The following is a 14,336-nucleotide window of genomic DNA, read 5'->3' as shown; positions in this document are numbered from 1 at the left end:
AATGCCAAGCGTATTCCGTGACGACTGGCTAAAATTTCGTCCAAGACCATTACTAGCCTAGCCTTACGGATTATATGAGATTTAACTAACGCTCCGCTATTTTCCTTTAAATCCAAAGATCTGAGTAGCGGAAAACGAAGGTAAATCTTGCGTAATTTGATCCCAGATTTCTTGAGCCAGATGGATCATTTTGAATAGGATATAATCAACATTACAACATATTGATGCGAGAATAATGAGAAATGCCACCTATAAAAGGTTCTCTGATAAGTCAGGACGAATCCAATTCTAGAAAGTTTTCCAATTTTGGACCTTCAACTGTTTGCGTTCACGGAGCTATAATAAATAAGTAAAATAAGTGCACGCCAGCCGTTTCCTTCTTACAGCGATGCCAAGCATTCGGGAATATCCCCGCTGCCACGTTTGCTCATTGCTTCATTCCACTACCGTCAACAAGCCGCGAAACATGGGCTCCAATATTCAAGCCTCACTACTGCACACTCTCCCTCTTGAGCTACGTACGAAGATCTACAAGGAGCTCCTCAGCCCCGATCCTGCGCGCGTTTACACACTCTACCATGATAGGCATGGCAGAGAAGCCTCCTTCAACATCGACCCCACCATTCTCCGAGTCAACAAGCAAATATACTCCGAGGCCATCTCAGTCCTCTACGACACCATTAGTGTCCGAATCCATCTTGCCACGCCAGTTGTAAGGCAATGCACGCTCGGCACATACCCTGACAGACTCGTTGACCCCCCCAGCCTTTTCCGCGAAGATACTGAAGCGACTGTCGAGAGTGCGAACAAATTGTCACGGCGGAGTCGAAATCGAAGCTTAGAATTCGAAGCGCTATTTGGATCTATGGCTCAAGGCTATATCTACCCACATTGCTTCCAACGCCTGCGCAAAATACACTTGGTGACTTCGCGCCATGCGATTTGGGGCGCTACCAGGGGCGGCAGCTACTTCTCACACGCTGGAAAGCTAGTATTGCGTATCCTTAGGCTCTTAGCAAATGAACAAGACTCAAATGCACCCATGATCAAGCACTTCAGATTGACCTATCAACCAAGCTGGCGCACCTTCGAGTCTCAGATGCTGCTGGGAGATGGGGAGATGGACAAGAGGACAAAGGCGATCGTTGGGTTACTGAAGGCGCTGAAGAGGAGGACCGATGCTGAGATCGTGGTTGAAGAAGGGGCACTTACAAAGACACTAGGAGAATTGGAGATGGAGTTGTTGGATGATACTGATGATGAACTGTGATCTGTATTCGCCTCTCAAATGGCACAGAATCTACATTTCTTGGCACATATCACTTTGTGAGGGAGGGGGCCGGGGAGAGTGTCATGGCAGGGTCAGAAACTTGGCGGGAGAACCCAGGGAACCCTCTTCAAATCCAGTCAGTAGACGTCCTAACCATCCCCTGAATCTGGGCTTATCGCGAGTCCATAGACGGCTCACCATTCTACAAGGTACAGATTCACTATTTTAAGCGTTGAAAACATAAAAAAAAAAAAGGTTCGAAGCGGCTCAAATGATGACGTCTACAAAACACAACTCCCTTCCCACCCAACTCCCACACCTCCCTAGTGGATACAGGAAGTACTTCGCTCAATGCCTAAGACACGAGGTCGGCGTGAGGAAGTCAGACTGCATTACGTAGTAAAGACGGATCTTTCGGCATCTAACTCATCCTTTATGATTGCAGTCAAGAGGGGGAACCTTTCAGGTAACGAGTGCCAGGTCACACGACAGTGGGTTTTTGTACATAGCGCTGAAAACTACCGTGATATGGGTCGAGGGGCTGAGAAGGAGCGAGGATGTGAAGGATTGCTGACGAAGGACATAAAAGCCAATGGGACTCTAGTACTCCTAGATAGTAGCCCATTCACTCCTCAGTTAAAGGGCGCCAGATTACATGGCAGTAGTTTTTTGAGTGTACGTAGAAAACTACTGTCACGTGCGATGAAAGGCTAAGCAGGAGCAATAAAGCCTTGACTCCGCCTCAATACGTAACCACTTCCAAGGATTACTAACCGACGGTACAAAAGCCAATGGGATTGTGATACTACTCATTGATAAAGCCGCTAGTTCACGCAGGACTTCCTACAGCACCACTTAACATACAAACTATATTACTGAGACAGCCTGTAAGTGGACAGACATATTGAGAAAAGAGGGGAAAGAGTGCTTATCTAACGCTATCTTGCTGTGCTCTGCGTGTAAAAGAGAATCAGAAGTTTTCGTTCTGCAGGTAATTTTCTAGGTCCGGCCCGCACTGGTCTTAGTGCCACACGTCGCATCGCGGACTAATAATATACATCTCTGAGCCTCTTTGTAACAAGCCCGGCGAGAAACCGTAGGTATTCCTGGAGACAGCTGTCTCCAGATAACAATTGTCCGGAGGACACTCCTTGACAGTTGGAAAGAGGACGTTGACAGAGTCGCGGAATCGAATTAGGAATTAGGAGCAGTAATTGGACGCGCGGAGCCAGAAGGGGGAAGCAAGAAGTAGATACTACTGCAGGATAAGGCGCAGCAAGAAGGTTCGAGAATAAGGAACTTCTACCATGCGACCAGACAACGAGAAATCCTGTTCTCGAAGGACAGCAACCTAGCCCCACCCTGAATGTAGAAATGAGATACAGAATCGAAAAGGCAAACTGGACGTAAAGGCCAAGTGCCCAACGGTCATAATTGTGGAGGGTGGTGAGGCTGGGGAAGCCAGTAATGTAGAAGCCAGTACTGAAAGCCAGTACTAGGGAAAGTAGCACCGTGAAGGGCAGTACCGTGAAAGCCGTACCCTAGAAGCCAGTGCTCGCCAGGGGAGTACTTCCCAACATCCCCCTCACTTTTTGGATTATACGGAGTACTCCCCACTAGTAAACCTTCCAAAAATTGAGGGGTGCTGGGGAGTACGGTGAGTACTCCACCTGCGAGCACTCCCTTTGCGCATACTCCCCACGGTGGCTCCAAAAAGTGAGGTGGGTAGTACTCCCCCTGCGAGCACTCCCTATGGTAGCTCTAAAAATGGTGGTGGGTAGTACTCCCCTAGCGATTACTCCCCCTTGCGCGTACTCCCCTCGGTAGCTCCAAGAACTGAGGCGGGGAGTACTCCCCGCGGTAGCCCAAAACGTGAGACGGGGAGTACTCCCCCTGCGCGTACTCCCTCAGCGAGTACTCTTCCTAGCGAACCCTCGGTTTTTGGAGGTCTGCCCTATGGGGAGTAGTCCCCCGGCCAGTACTTCCCCAGCGAGTATCCCCCTTCCCCTCGGTAGCTTCAAAAACGGTGGTAGGTAGTACTCCCCCTGCGCGTACTCCCCGCGGTAGGAGTACTCCCTGACGCGTACTCTCACGGCCAGACCATCCACAAAGTGAGGGAGACCTGGAGAGTCCTCTTACTTTCTTTCAATTCATTTTCTGATGTGTATTTATGGCACAATACTGCTTGAGCATGCGCCAATAAAGGCTCACACGTTTCTCTATGCTCATGCTCACCGTTCGGGAACTCCTCCGCTAACAGCTGTAAAGCTTGGCCCGCGTAGTCCGCTTTCTCACTGCTCTGCTCTAGCCAGTAGTGCACTGATGCTTACACGAGTGGGTGAATCGCGTATGTCTCTTCCCTAATCTCTTGACTGATTAAAGCGAACCCGTCAAGCGTATCGATCGCCATCCGAAAGTCCATCTCTCTCTCAGTTAGCCGTCGTAATAGCTTCTCTAAGATCCGCTATAAATTAAGTATCGCTATAAATAATAGTAGCTTCGCCGCCTTAGGCTCTTAGGCGAGGATGTGAGTCGAAGGATAGTTTTTATGTTCGAAAGACCGGATTAGGAAAACCACGCGGTCTTCGAGGATCTTAAAGCTCCTGACTTAGATATTCTATTAGGTTTTACTTATCTTTTTTAAGGGCTGCTAGATAGCCTTAAAGGGTCCATCGATTGCGGATAATAAAGGCAGTAGCCTGCGTGACGGCTAGCGGAATATATCCTAGGACATCCAGAAGCCTTTCTGTAGTACTCGACACGTCGAAAGAGCTCGCAGATCCTTTCAGTTTCAATCGCAACAATGCTTTCGCTTCTTAAGGCGAGAGTGGTGGCACCTCCACATATAATTCTCCATGGGCAAGATCCTGACCAACAGTTCTGCTTCTTGCCACTCTTGCAGAGTTTTACAGCGTTTGAAGGGCCGTACGGTATCGTCGAAGTGTTTAGTATGTTGTACCAAGAGCGGAAATACCCCGGGCGCTAAGGCCCCTATCGCCTCGACTCTAGATATCGTAAGCGTAAGGAAGTTGCTTAAGAATAAGAAGTTATAATACTATTAATATATTGAGGGCTCGATGATGAGATCTCGCCATAGTAGAATCTCGTACTAAATAAATTGCTTTAGCTTAAGTAATTACGACTACCGCTGTATGTCTATAGTATAGCCTATATATACGTTATATTAGCCTATTAAAGCCTTAAGATAATAATGCTATTATATAGAATATAATAGCGATAAGACTAACGGCGAGGCTAATATACTGTTTGATATAAAAGTATTTCCCCTCGTTCTACGAAACCGTGAATGAAGAGAACTTCTATTATCTAGATTCTTTAATCTATTATCTTTACTAATTATTCTTCTAGAAAATAATTACCCTAAATAATATTAAGACCGAGATTGACTTTAATAATTAATTCGCTCTTCGTCGCGGTAAGCGTAACGGAGTTAATCTCGCTAGGAATTTAAGTTATATAGTTATTAGTCGACTTCTATAATATCTAAGAAAATCGAGACTTAAAGCTTATTTATATGATTGAGAGACTTAATAGCCTTTTAGAAATCTTTTAATATCTTAGAAAGATATTATTAGATCGCTATTTTCAAGTAGAGAAATAAAGCTTAATCGAGAGCATCGAGTTTTTTTTTTCATCTTTTTATAATGTCGATAAATAGTTGCGAGGAATTCATTTAAGAACTATAGGATGAGTGTTAGAAATTTAGCGAAATCCCCTTATAGGGAATTAAGGCTGCTATTAGAGTTATAGAATATCGAGTAATATATTCTTTTCGACGAAGTACTCTATAGAAACTCGATAAAGATATTAATGATATACGTGGTAATCTATTCTCTACACTAAGCGTATTATAGCTTAAGAATACTTAGAGAGTTTAAGATAATATTATTTAAGTGAAAGTTCTTTTAGACTTAATTAGAGTCGATTAAATATTATCTAATCTTCGTAACTAACTAAAAGTATCTAATGCTACTATCGACTATAATATAGCGTATATAAAAAAACACTTTAATACGAGGACGTAACTTATTAAGAGTTCTTAGTTTTTAAGATAATTAATCGAGGAGAACTTTATTATATAGTTAAACGAATTTACGAAATCTAATAAGTTAGTCTTATACTTAATAGCGATATAATTCGCTCTACGATATCGAAGATCTAACCTTAACGTCGGAATTATATTCTTTTATTTTATCTTTAACGATAAGTCGAAATAGAATATATTAACTATACTACGGTTACTACTACTATAATTATTAAGTTAGCTTTAAGATAACTATATAGATCTTATTCGACTATATAAGTTATATAAAGTCGATATACCTCTATCGTTAATGCTTATAAAGTATCTCTATCGCCTAATTTAAAGATTTTATTAGATATATATTATATTAAACGCGCTTAACGAGAGCCCTCGAAATAAACTACGAGAGTATATGCTTAATATATTAGAGTTAATGCGAAACTAAGGCGTATAAGATCTATATCTCTTCTTTACAAGTAGGGATAAGTCGGATATTCGCGATTCTCTCGATATTTCTGCTAATTAATAAGTTATAATATAAAATATAGAGATAGATAAGAATATTATCGATTTTATATCTGGTCGATTTAATATAGATCGAAGACTTCGAAAATTATTACTATATTATAATAAGATTTAAGATATATTAATTAAACGTATTAAGGGCGTATAAGTAAATAACGATAATATAGTATTAGCGTTAAAGAATCTCGACTAATTATTCTATAGATTTCGATGAGTTAAATGTTAATTTAAATCTTTATAGTTATATTCTCGTAGTAAAGATTATCTTAATCATCTATTCGATTTACTATCTTAATTACTAAATAAGATATATAAGCGAATATTACGTAATATTAACTATTCTTTAATTAAAGACGCTTAGCGAATCTTGATATTACTTTACTTTATTTTAAGGCTATTAATAGTATAAGAGATTATCGACGACGTCGCTATTGAAATTAATATCTCTATAGAACTAAATCGTAAACGTCGGTTATAGGATTTTAACGATATTCGCGAGATATGTATAGACTTTATCGATATCGATCTTGGTATCGACTACACTACTAAGACTTATTATAAAGAAGAATTAATATTAACCGTTCGAATTACTTATTTCTCTATTTAGAAATATTTGAAATCTAAATATATTCGATATTAGAAGGCTGCAATATTTAGCTTAATTAGCGTTATAATATATATTAAAATTATATAGATTTATCTAACTTACTTACTTAAGTATAGCCTTTCAAGCTCGAACTTAGATTAGAATCTATTTAAGGAATTTTCATTAGCCAAATTCGCGGCTATATATTAGTATTATTACTATCAAATTATAATAAAGTATAATCTCGAACTAGAGGATTTCATCTTAAAGTTATTTTAACGTTAGAATTTATTTATAACTTAGATTAAGTTATACGATATAAATAGATTCTAGAATACTTCTATTAACTTTCGCCGCATATTAAACGATATTCTAGCTCCAGTATATTATACGTTATTTTACGCGTCGAGACGTAAGTTAAAGTAATTTTTAGCCCCGAAGCGTAAGTTAGAGCTCGAGAGTCTTCGAAATCTACTCTCGGGAATTAACTTTAGAGTCTATAGTTTACGTATTAATAGTATTACTCTAGTCGATAGCATTATTATTATATAGCGTATTATCATTATATTATTATTATAGAAAGTATTATTATAACTAAGAGTACGATATATATAATATATAAAGTATTATTATAGTCGAAAGTATTATTAAAGTCGAGAGTATAGCGTACTATCATAAGAGGTTTTTTAGCGCTAGAAGATATACTCGTATTATTAGCCTATATTTATCTAGTAAAGAGAGAGATATAACTATATAAAAAATGGGTGTAACTCTATTAAAACTCTTTCTAAAGTCTTATACTTTCATATTAAGACTTAAAGACTTAAAGCGAACTAGTATACGTACTAATTTCCATAATAAGAACCCAGCTACTCTTGTCTAGTAGTTCTTCTCTTATTACTCTTCTATAACGCTAGATTTCTCTTACTATAAAAACTTAAAGTCTATATTTAAAGAGATAGCGGATCTCGTATCTTATTCGAGAATATCTACGCGATATATAAAATATAATTCTCTTAATTCGCGTAATTATTAATTTATCTACTTAGTAGTTTATAGAGGAAGCTATCGAGATTAAAGTAAGGGTTAAACCTCTAAAGTTTCTTAACCCCGCTTTGATAAAAGCGTTAAGGCGACCTATAAGGCGCGCCAGCTTTGTGGATTCTATCTCATCAACCTAATTGTATAACCTGTGGCTAATGGAGCATCCTCGGAGTAGGCTGGTTGTCAGGAATTCTTTTTGACCGAACAATAACGCTCAATAATATATTAAAGGTCCTGTAGCATCTTGATGTGTCTATGCTGTGGTTGAATGGGGGAAGAAGCAGTAAAGGGAAGAAGTAGGATGGGCAGAAGCAGAAAAATGAGAAAAGTGGACAGTTATCCCCGTAACTCTGCACATAGATCCACATGTTCCCACCGTTAAAACACTTCGCGCTCTGGGCCTGGTTCTGCCATTGCGTGGGTAGTGGCTCTCCTCCGATGCCACCGCAGGGTGTTGGCTTTGGATTGTATGCGACTGGAGTTGAAGGAGGGTGTGCAGATAGGAATGCAATTGGGGCTCCACCGTCATACTGTCCTTTCAACCTGATGGTCCACTTTATCTACACAGCTTTCCCAGACAGAGACAGAAACCATTCCTGCGTGCTCCGGCTACCCTTTCTCCACGTTCTGGAATGATAAGAAGGCAAACAGCAACTGCGTAAGGCTACAATTCGCATCATCCCCGCCCCTTCTCACCCCATTCCCAAGCTCAGTCTCCACCTCCCTTCTCCTATCCCTATACCTCCCAAAACCATACCATGACATAATGTAACCACATCTCCTCATATCACAGGGGCACATATAACATATACCTTATAACGATATGGAATATCTCCATCTCCATCTACATCTCCATCGACTACTCGCACCAGCACCGCGAGCTAGCGCAGCGAGCGCAGTGTCACTCATTTCCAATCCCACCCCCATCTTCCACCCCCAATATATCCCATCAGCACATACCAATCCTCATCGCCTTAATTAGGTTAGGGCTAGGGGGGAGTTGATTAGTGAGTACCATTTCACACACACTCTCGCGGTTACAGGTTCTCGTCATACGTATTTTGATCAGAGGTGTGGGTGTCGGGAGAGGGATGATGGAGAAGAGAGGGGGAGAAGAGGAGATACGAAGAGATTGAGGTTTCTGGGTCTGGGTGGGGAAGAGACGGGGGTGGGTGGGTGGTGGGTGGGCGATTCAGCGCTCCCGAAAAAACGAGCGAGGGCTCGTACTTCCCCTCCCTCTCCCTCACCTCATCTCACCTCAACCAAAAACAAAAACAAATAAAACAAAGATTTTATCATTTCCACCAAGTGTACATTTACATTTACATCCCAGCGCGGTGGGAAGGAGGGGGTGGGAAAAAGTGACAGACTCCTGTGCCAGAGGGGCTGTGGTCGTGGTGGGTGAATGCGGTGAATGCGGTGAGGTGATGTTTGTTATACCGTGCCGCTAAGCTGCTGAGGGCCACATGGAATAAGCACTCGAACGATTACCCCTACTCCAAATGAATATGAGCTGACAACGAATCAGCTGATGATATGCGGCGCATTGCTGCGTGCCGCTCATTCAGCTCACATTCCGCTTTACGAAAGAATTGAAGGGGCTGTGGGAGGGAGAATGCTCAGGGAGTAGTTAGCGAGGCTGTGGCATGGGTCAAAGGGATCGATTGGGTGGGAAGCAGTAGTGACATTGCGACGTTTATGATTTGATGAAAATGGCTTATATTTCGTATGTAGGAAAAACGATCGTCTAGATTGCGTGACGGTGCTTTATGATATACGAGTATATCAGGTCACGGACGAAAAAGTCTGTAGCAAATAACCCATGGTAATGAATGATAATCTTTGTTGTGGAACTCAAAGACAAGAGTCAAAAACGGAATGCAGCAAGACATGTTGACTTGTTTGGAGAGAGCGGTTTTTGAAAAGGATGAAGGATGCTGTGAGCCGGTGAAGATGCTGATTCGAAATCTCACTAAGATGATACGTCATAGATTCAGACTTTACCTAAAGTAGTTAGCGCGCCGGCAATGAAGATCGGCAGAACATTCTCAGTCATCATCCAATCCTCCCACCAAGGATCAGCGCCATGATATCAAACGCCCACCCAGCAACTCGAACACGCATTCATACCATTCTCTGACGACCACACCCCTCCGAACAATCGCTCATCCACAATACCATGGCATTGTGCTATTCCGAACAAGAGCAACTCCCCAAAAAGGCCGTACCTGACTTTCAGGACGGTGTCTTCAGTAATAGTGTCATACTATGCATGAAGCGGGTCCGACGACTGCTTACGAGGGATGCTTTGCTTACGAGTCTCACGAGTCGGCGCTGCGCTTCGGCATACGCAGCGAGGATACTTAACATGCTGCCTCCGCCTGAGCCCCAAATACGCAGCCTTGCACATGGAAACTTTTATCTGTCCCCCTCGACCTGGTCTTTCCAACTTTTCCTTCGGAAATAGTCTACACTAGCCGGAGCTGTATGAAGTCAGGCACCACGGGCTCCAGTAGAGATGCAACAATCTTCTGATTCAAGCGATCCCAGCGACGAGCTTAGAAGCCTGGGGGGTAGTATCATAGCTACCTGGCTGATAGCGCTTATTGCTGTTTGTCTTCGATTCCTTGCTCGACGCCTCTCCAAGGCGGGGCTCTGGTACGACGATTGGCTTGTGATACCTGCTGCTGTGAGTATCCGTCATATGATTATATAAGCGGCTACTCTTTGGGTCCAAGAGGATAGTCCAAGCTCATATGTCTACCAGGTCGTCGCCACTGCACTATGCTTTATTTCAGCAACCTGGAGTAAGTTCCTTCAACTGTACGGAAAGTCGTGCGGTCAGTTGTTTGATGCTTACCGCTATTTACTACTCGATAGTGGTAAATAGCACGATAGCTCAACGGAAATGGATGAGTGACGGTTCGTCTCTCGGTGTTAATCATTTCCAGAATGACGCCCTCCTGGGGTTCTTCATCTCCCAAATTTTTTGGGTAGTCGTTCTCTGGATCGTCAAATGCTCCATATTAGCTTTCTACTGGCGTCTTTTTAGTTGTAATAGTCGCTTAACCCGATTGGCCATCTGGACGATTGCAGTAGTTGTAATGTGTTGGGGAATTGCAGTGGTAAGTTTACTCTTTTTGATCTGATGGCTGGTGTTTCGATCGAGACGATGGTCGCGGACTCTAACAAAAAGTCTAGCTGTTCATAACGATCTTCCAATGTTCTCCTATCAATTCTTTCTGGGAATGGGACTACAGCAGCGGGCCTGTACCCCTGAAATGCAATGGGGAAGACCCAGGATTTCCCATTCCTCAATATATAGCGATACCACATATCGTGACCGACGCCATGCTTTTGATCTTCCCGATGCCACTAGTCTGGAAACTTCAGATGCATAGATCACAAAAGGCCATGTTGACCATGGTATTTGCTTTGGGTGGTTTGTAAGTTCCCTAATATAAAAGCATTGCCTGCTCTAGAGTGTATATTTATTTTTCCTTACTGACAAAGAATCCTCATCCAGTGTGACGGTCATGTCTGGGGTCCGCTTGGGGCTGTTCTTTGCCGATTCTGTTAATGATAATACCTACAACCCTCCTTTTCTCTTAACAAATATCGAGATCAACACTTCGATAATTTGTGGTGAGTACACAATCAGCCCACTAATTCCATCACACAGCATGAACGAAATAGACTGGAAATGGACATTAACTTTGACCACTAGCATGCTTACCTTCTCTCGGCCCTATATTAACGTTCTTATTCGCAAAGTTCGCACAATTGCGTAAGCGCAAAAGCACCCATAAACGAGGATCCAAATTACTCAAGGACATACTACCGGTATTCAAAGGGGCGGCATCACCACCAATCACACGGTCGGCAAGATATTCGAGTTGGAGTGACGGGCCAAACCCCATGCTCGACTCGTTACCGATTGTAGAGGCCGAGGCAAACCCACGTGTCCCGGAATTAGGCGCCGAAGCACCCGGGCCACATATTCTGGAGATGGAGACGTCAGAGCGCGCATTGGAATTGGAATCTCAAAGGCCGATCGCCGAACTAGAAGGAATAGCTCGCATGCCAGCCTTGCTGCAAAGGACTCTCCGACAGGAGTGACAGATATATGAAGAGACTAGACTTTATATTTCCCTCTTTGCTCCAGCAAGCGAAACAATCCTAGCAAGTTTGATGATCGCCATTTTTGTGGTGTTAGCAGCAATCTCGCTTTAGATTTGTGGCAATGTTTTGAGAGCCAGACTCGTCGCCAGTACGGCGACCGTAGGGAGGGTTATGCAGTTTCGGATGTGGTGGGAAGTGACACACAAAACATGCTATAATTGGGTCAGGTTTTCCGCGTGACCAGTCGGCCAATCGGGCTGTGGGTGGGGTACTTGTGTTATCTGGAGATGCATGCATCCTACCATGTATAACACTTACGGATCACTTCATCATTTTCCCAACCTCACAACGCATCCACTCTATGCTTGGCACGGCTGATCATTGTGAAACCTGTCGACTCGATCAGCAAATTAAACTGGGCTGTGATATTGATACGCTTGCTAGCGTCCTGGCCGCTAAAAGGGTATTCCAGTAGACATGAGTGGCGTTGGGAACCCCGGGCTTCCTCCGTATGAACTGGAAGTCGAGAATGAGCTTGATCGACTGCTCGCCGAAGCCGAAGACGTCGACAGAAATATCGATCGACTCCTCTGCTTATGCTCAGGACCCGAGGCCTTTTCGTATCCTGCCAAGGGTTTTGATGAAGTACCGCTGTACCACGCAAGGTGGAGCGGTTCAGCTTAAACGATGAAGATTACAAGTCGGCGGTATTATATATGTAGTCATAGCTTCCAGCATCATTGATGCAAGTGCGAAGCTTTGAACACGGCCAAAAATGCATCAACATTCTTCAGCAAATTTCGCGGCTGATCCGTCAATCTGCCTATCAGACGGTAGATGGTCGACGCACGAGGTATTGATGTATGGGGCTGAATATCAAACTTCTCGGAAAGAAGTCTTCGCTAGTCTTCTTCCTTCAACAAAATTAAAAAAAAACCGTACAACTTCAAACCCAATCCCCATCTAACCCAGACAATACAGCAAATAAAAAAAAAAGTTCAAAAACGTACGACGGAATAAACACAGTAAACTAACCAAATAAACAAATAAAGATTAAAAAAGTACAAAAACAAAACAAATATAAAAATAAAAAACAATATACCCAAAAGCTAAAAATTTATAAAAAAATTTTTAAAATTTTAAAAAATTTTTGAAGTTACTAAATTAATAAACTCGAAAATTAAATAAAAAAAAACAACGCAAACGCTATAACGACCGGCAAACAAAGCATTAGTGAGCGATGGTTGCTTAATTAGAGTGCCGAGTATTCTTATGTAGCCACTAGCTCTATCCACTAGTTACTATTTTTCGTCAGCCCTACTTTTAAGCTTTAATGTAGATCTATAATACGCGAAATTCTCGGCGTAGCTATTCACGATTTGATCTACGTTATGTATGAGATTATTTCTAGCGAATTATAAAAGTGTTAGCATGTATATAGTAGTCTAAAAAAAACCTCGCGACGTTTAACGTAACATCTCTAATAATTTATTAACGCTTTATTAATAGACGGTATTGTTACGTAAAGTGCGACAAAATATTACGTAGCTTCTTTCAACGGCTATAATCGTAATAAAGGAGAAATCAACTAATATTTGTATATGCCCTAGCGCTTTCTATATTCCCTTATATTCTTAACGAGCCTCGATGAAAAGTTTATAGATAGACTCTACGTCTTAAAGTCTTTAAAGAAGCGAAGTAATTATATTTTTAAAAGCAAGATTATCGCTCATATCGTCTTCGGCGCTCTCTCTATAAGTAAGATATTGGTTTTATTAGTGTCTCGTCGAATTTTAAGAGTATATATCCCCTTCTATCTCGCTATAGCTTTCTCTTATTATATCGTTCTTTATATATCCCTTCGTTTTAATTTAATATGCGAGAATCTATACTACGAATTTAATCTCTTTTGACTATCTAGAAACTAACTATTATTAAAATAGGATTAAAAGACTTAAGGAACTTAATCGAAACGAATAGAAATATATATTTTATAGGAAAAGGTAAGGGGAGAGTAAAGATCTCCCGAACTTCGTTTAACGCTAGCTTTAAGGATCTGTTATTAGAGGCTATAGACGCGGGCATAATTGTTATATATTAGATATCTAAGATTCTTTATTTCGTATATAGCTATTACGAAGAGATTAGTAATATCGAGAGTATTTATAAACTCGATATTCGCTAGTAGACCTAGATCGACGCGCTTAATATTATAATAAACGACTTAATATTTCTAAAGAATTAAGAGATAATAAGACTTCGAGATAAGAACGACGTGTATTAAGCTAGCGCCCGCTAGTTCGAGCGCGAGAGAGAGAAGCTTAAATAGAAATAAGTAATTCTAGATAATATATGTAAGATAATATAATTAAAGATGAAAAGATAAAAGGAGATAAAGATTAACGAAGTAAAGTAAGAATTTTTAAATAAGTTTAAGACTAAAGTTAAGTAAATAAGAGAAGAGCTCGAGAAGAAGATATAAGATCTAAAGATCGATAAAGATGGATTAAAAGAACGCTATTAAGAAATTTAAGAAGAAAAATACATAGGCCTAGAAGGACTTAAATTATTAAAAGAAGAGTTTAAAACTCGATAAGAGAAGCTCTTAATCGTATATTATACGCCTAGAAGCGAAACTATATTAGATAAATATCGCCTTTATAATATTATCGTAGACATCTGAATTCTAGTAATTATTAATCTTATTTACATTTTATAAGTTATAACTAATTCGCATTCTTAGT

The 14,336-nt window shown here is 41.2% G+C and overlaps 2 protein-coding genes across 2 annotated transcripts; both read left to right on the top strand.

Moving 5' to 3' along the window:
* Positions 1–466: 466 nt before the first annotated feature.
* Positions 467–1,270, top strand: HO173_003398 (uncharacterized protein; the record flags this gene model as incomplete). The annotated part of the gene is made up of 1 exon (XM_037305325.1): positions 467–1,270. The coding sequence occupies one exon, from the start codon at positions 467–469 to the stop codon at positions 1,268–1,270; it is 804 nt and encodes a 267-aa protein (XP_037167733.1).
* Positions 1,271–10,574: 9,304 nt separating this feature from the next.
* Positions 10,575–11,589, top strand: HO173_003397 (uncharacterized protein; the record flags this gene model as incomplete). Its single annotated transcript, XM_037305324.1, has 4 exons — positions 10,575–10,595; positions 10,672–10,916; positions 10,997–11,115; positions 11,198–11,589. The coding sequence occupies 4 exons, from the start codon at positions 10,575–10,577 to the stop codon at positions 11,587–11,589; spliced, it is 777 nt and encodes a 258-aa protein (XP_037167732.1).
* Between the last annotated feature and the right edge of the window lie 2,747 nt (positions 11,590–14,336).

Source organism: Letharia columbiana (assembly GCF_014066305.1).
Source record: "Letharia columbiana isolate WasteWater2 chromosome Unknown Sc0000008_s0, whole genome shotgun sequence".
NCBI lineage: Eukaryota > Fungi > Ascomycota > Lecanoromycetes > Lecanorales > Parmeliaceae > Letharia > Letharia columbiana.
The sequence above is the reverse complement of the archived record's forward strand: the minus strand, read 5'-3'. Positions and strand labels throughout refer to the sequence as shown.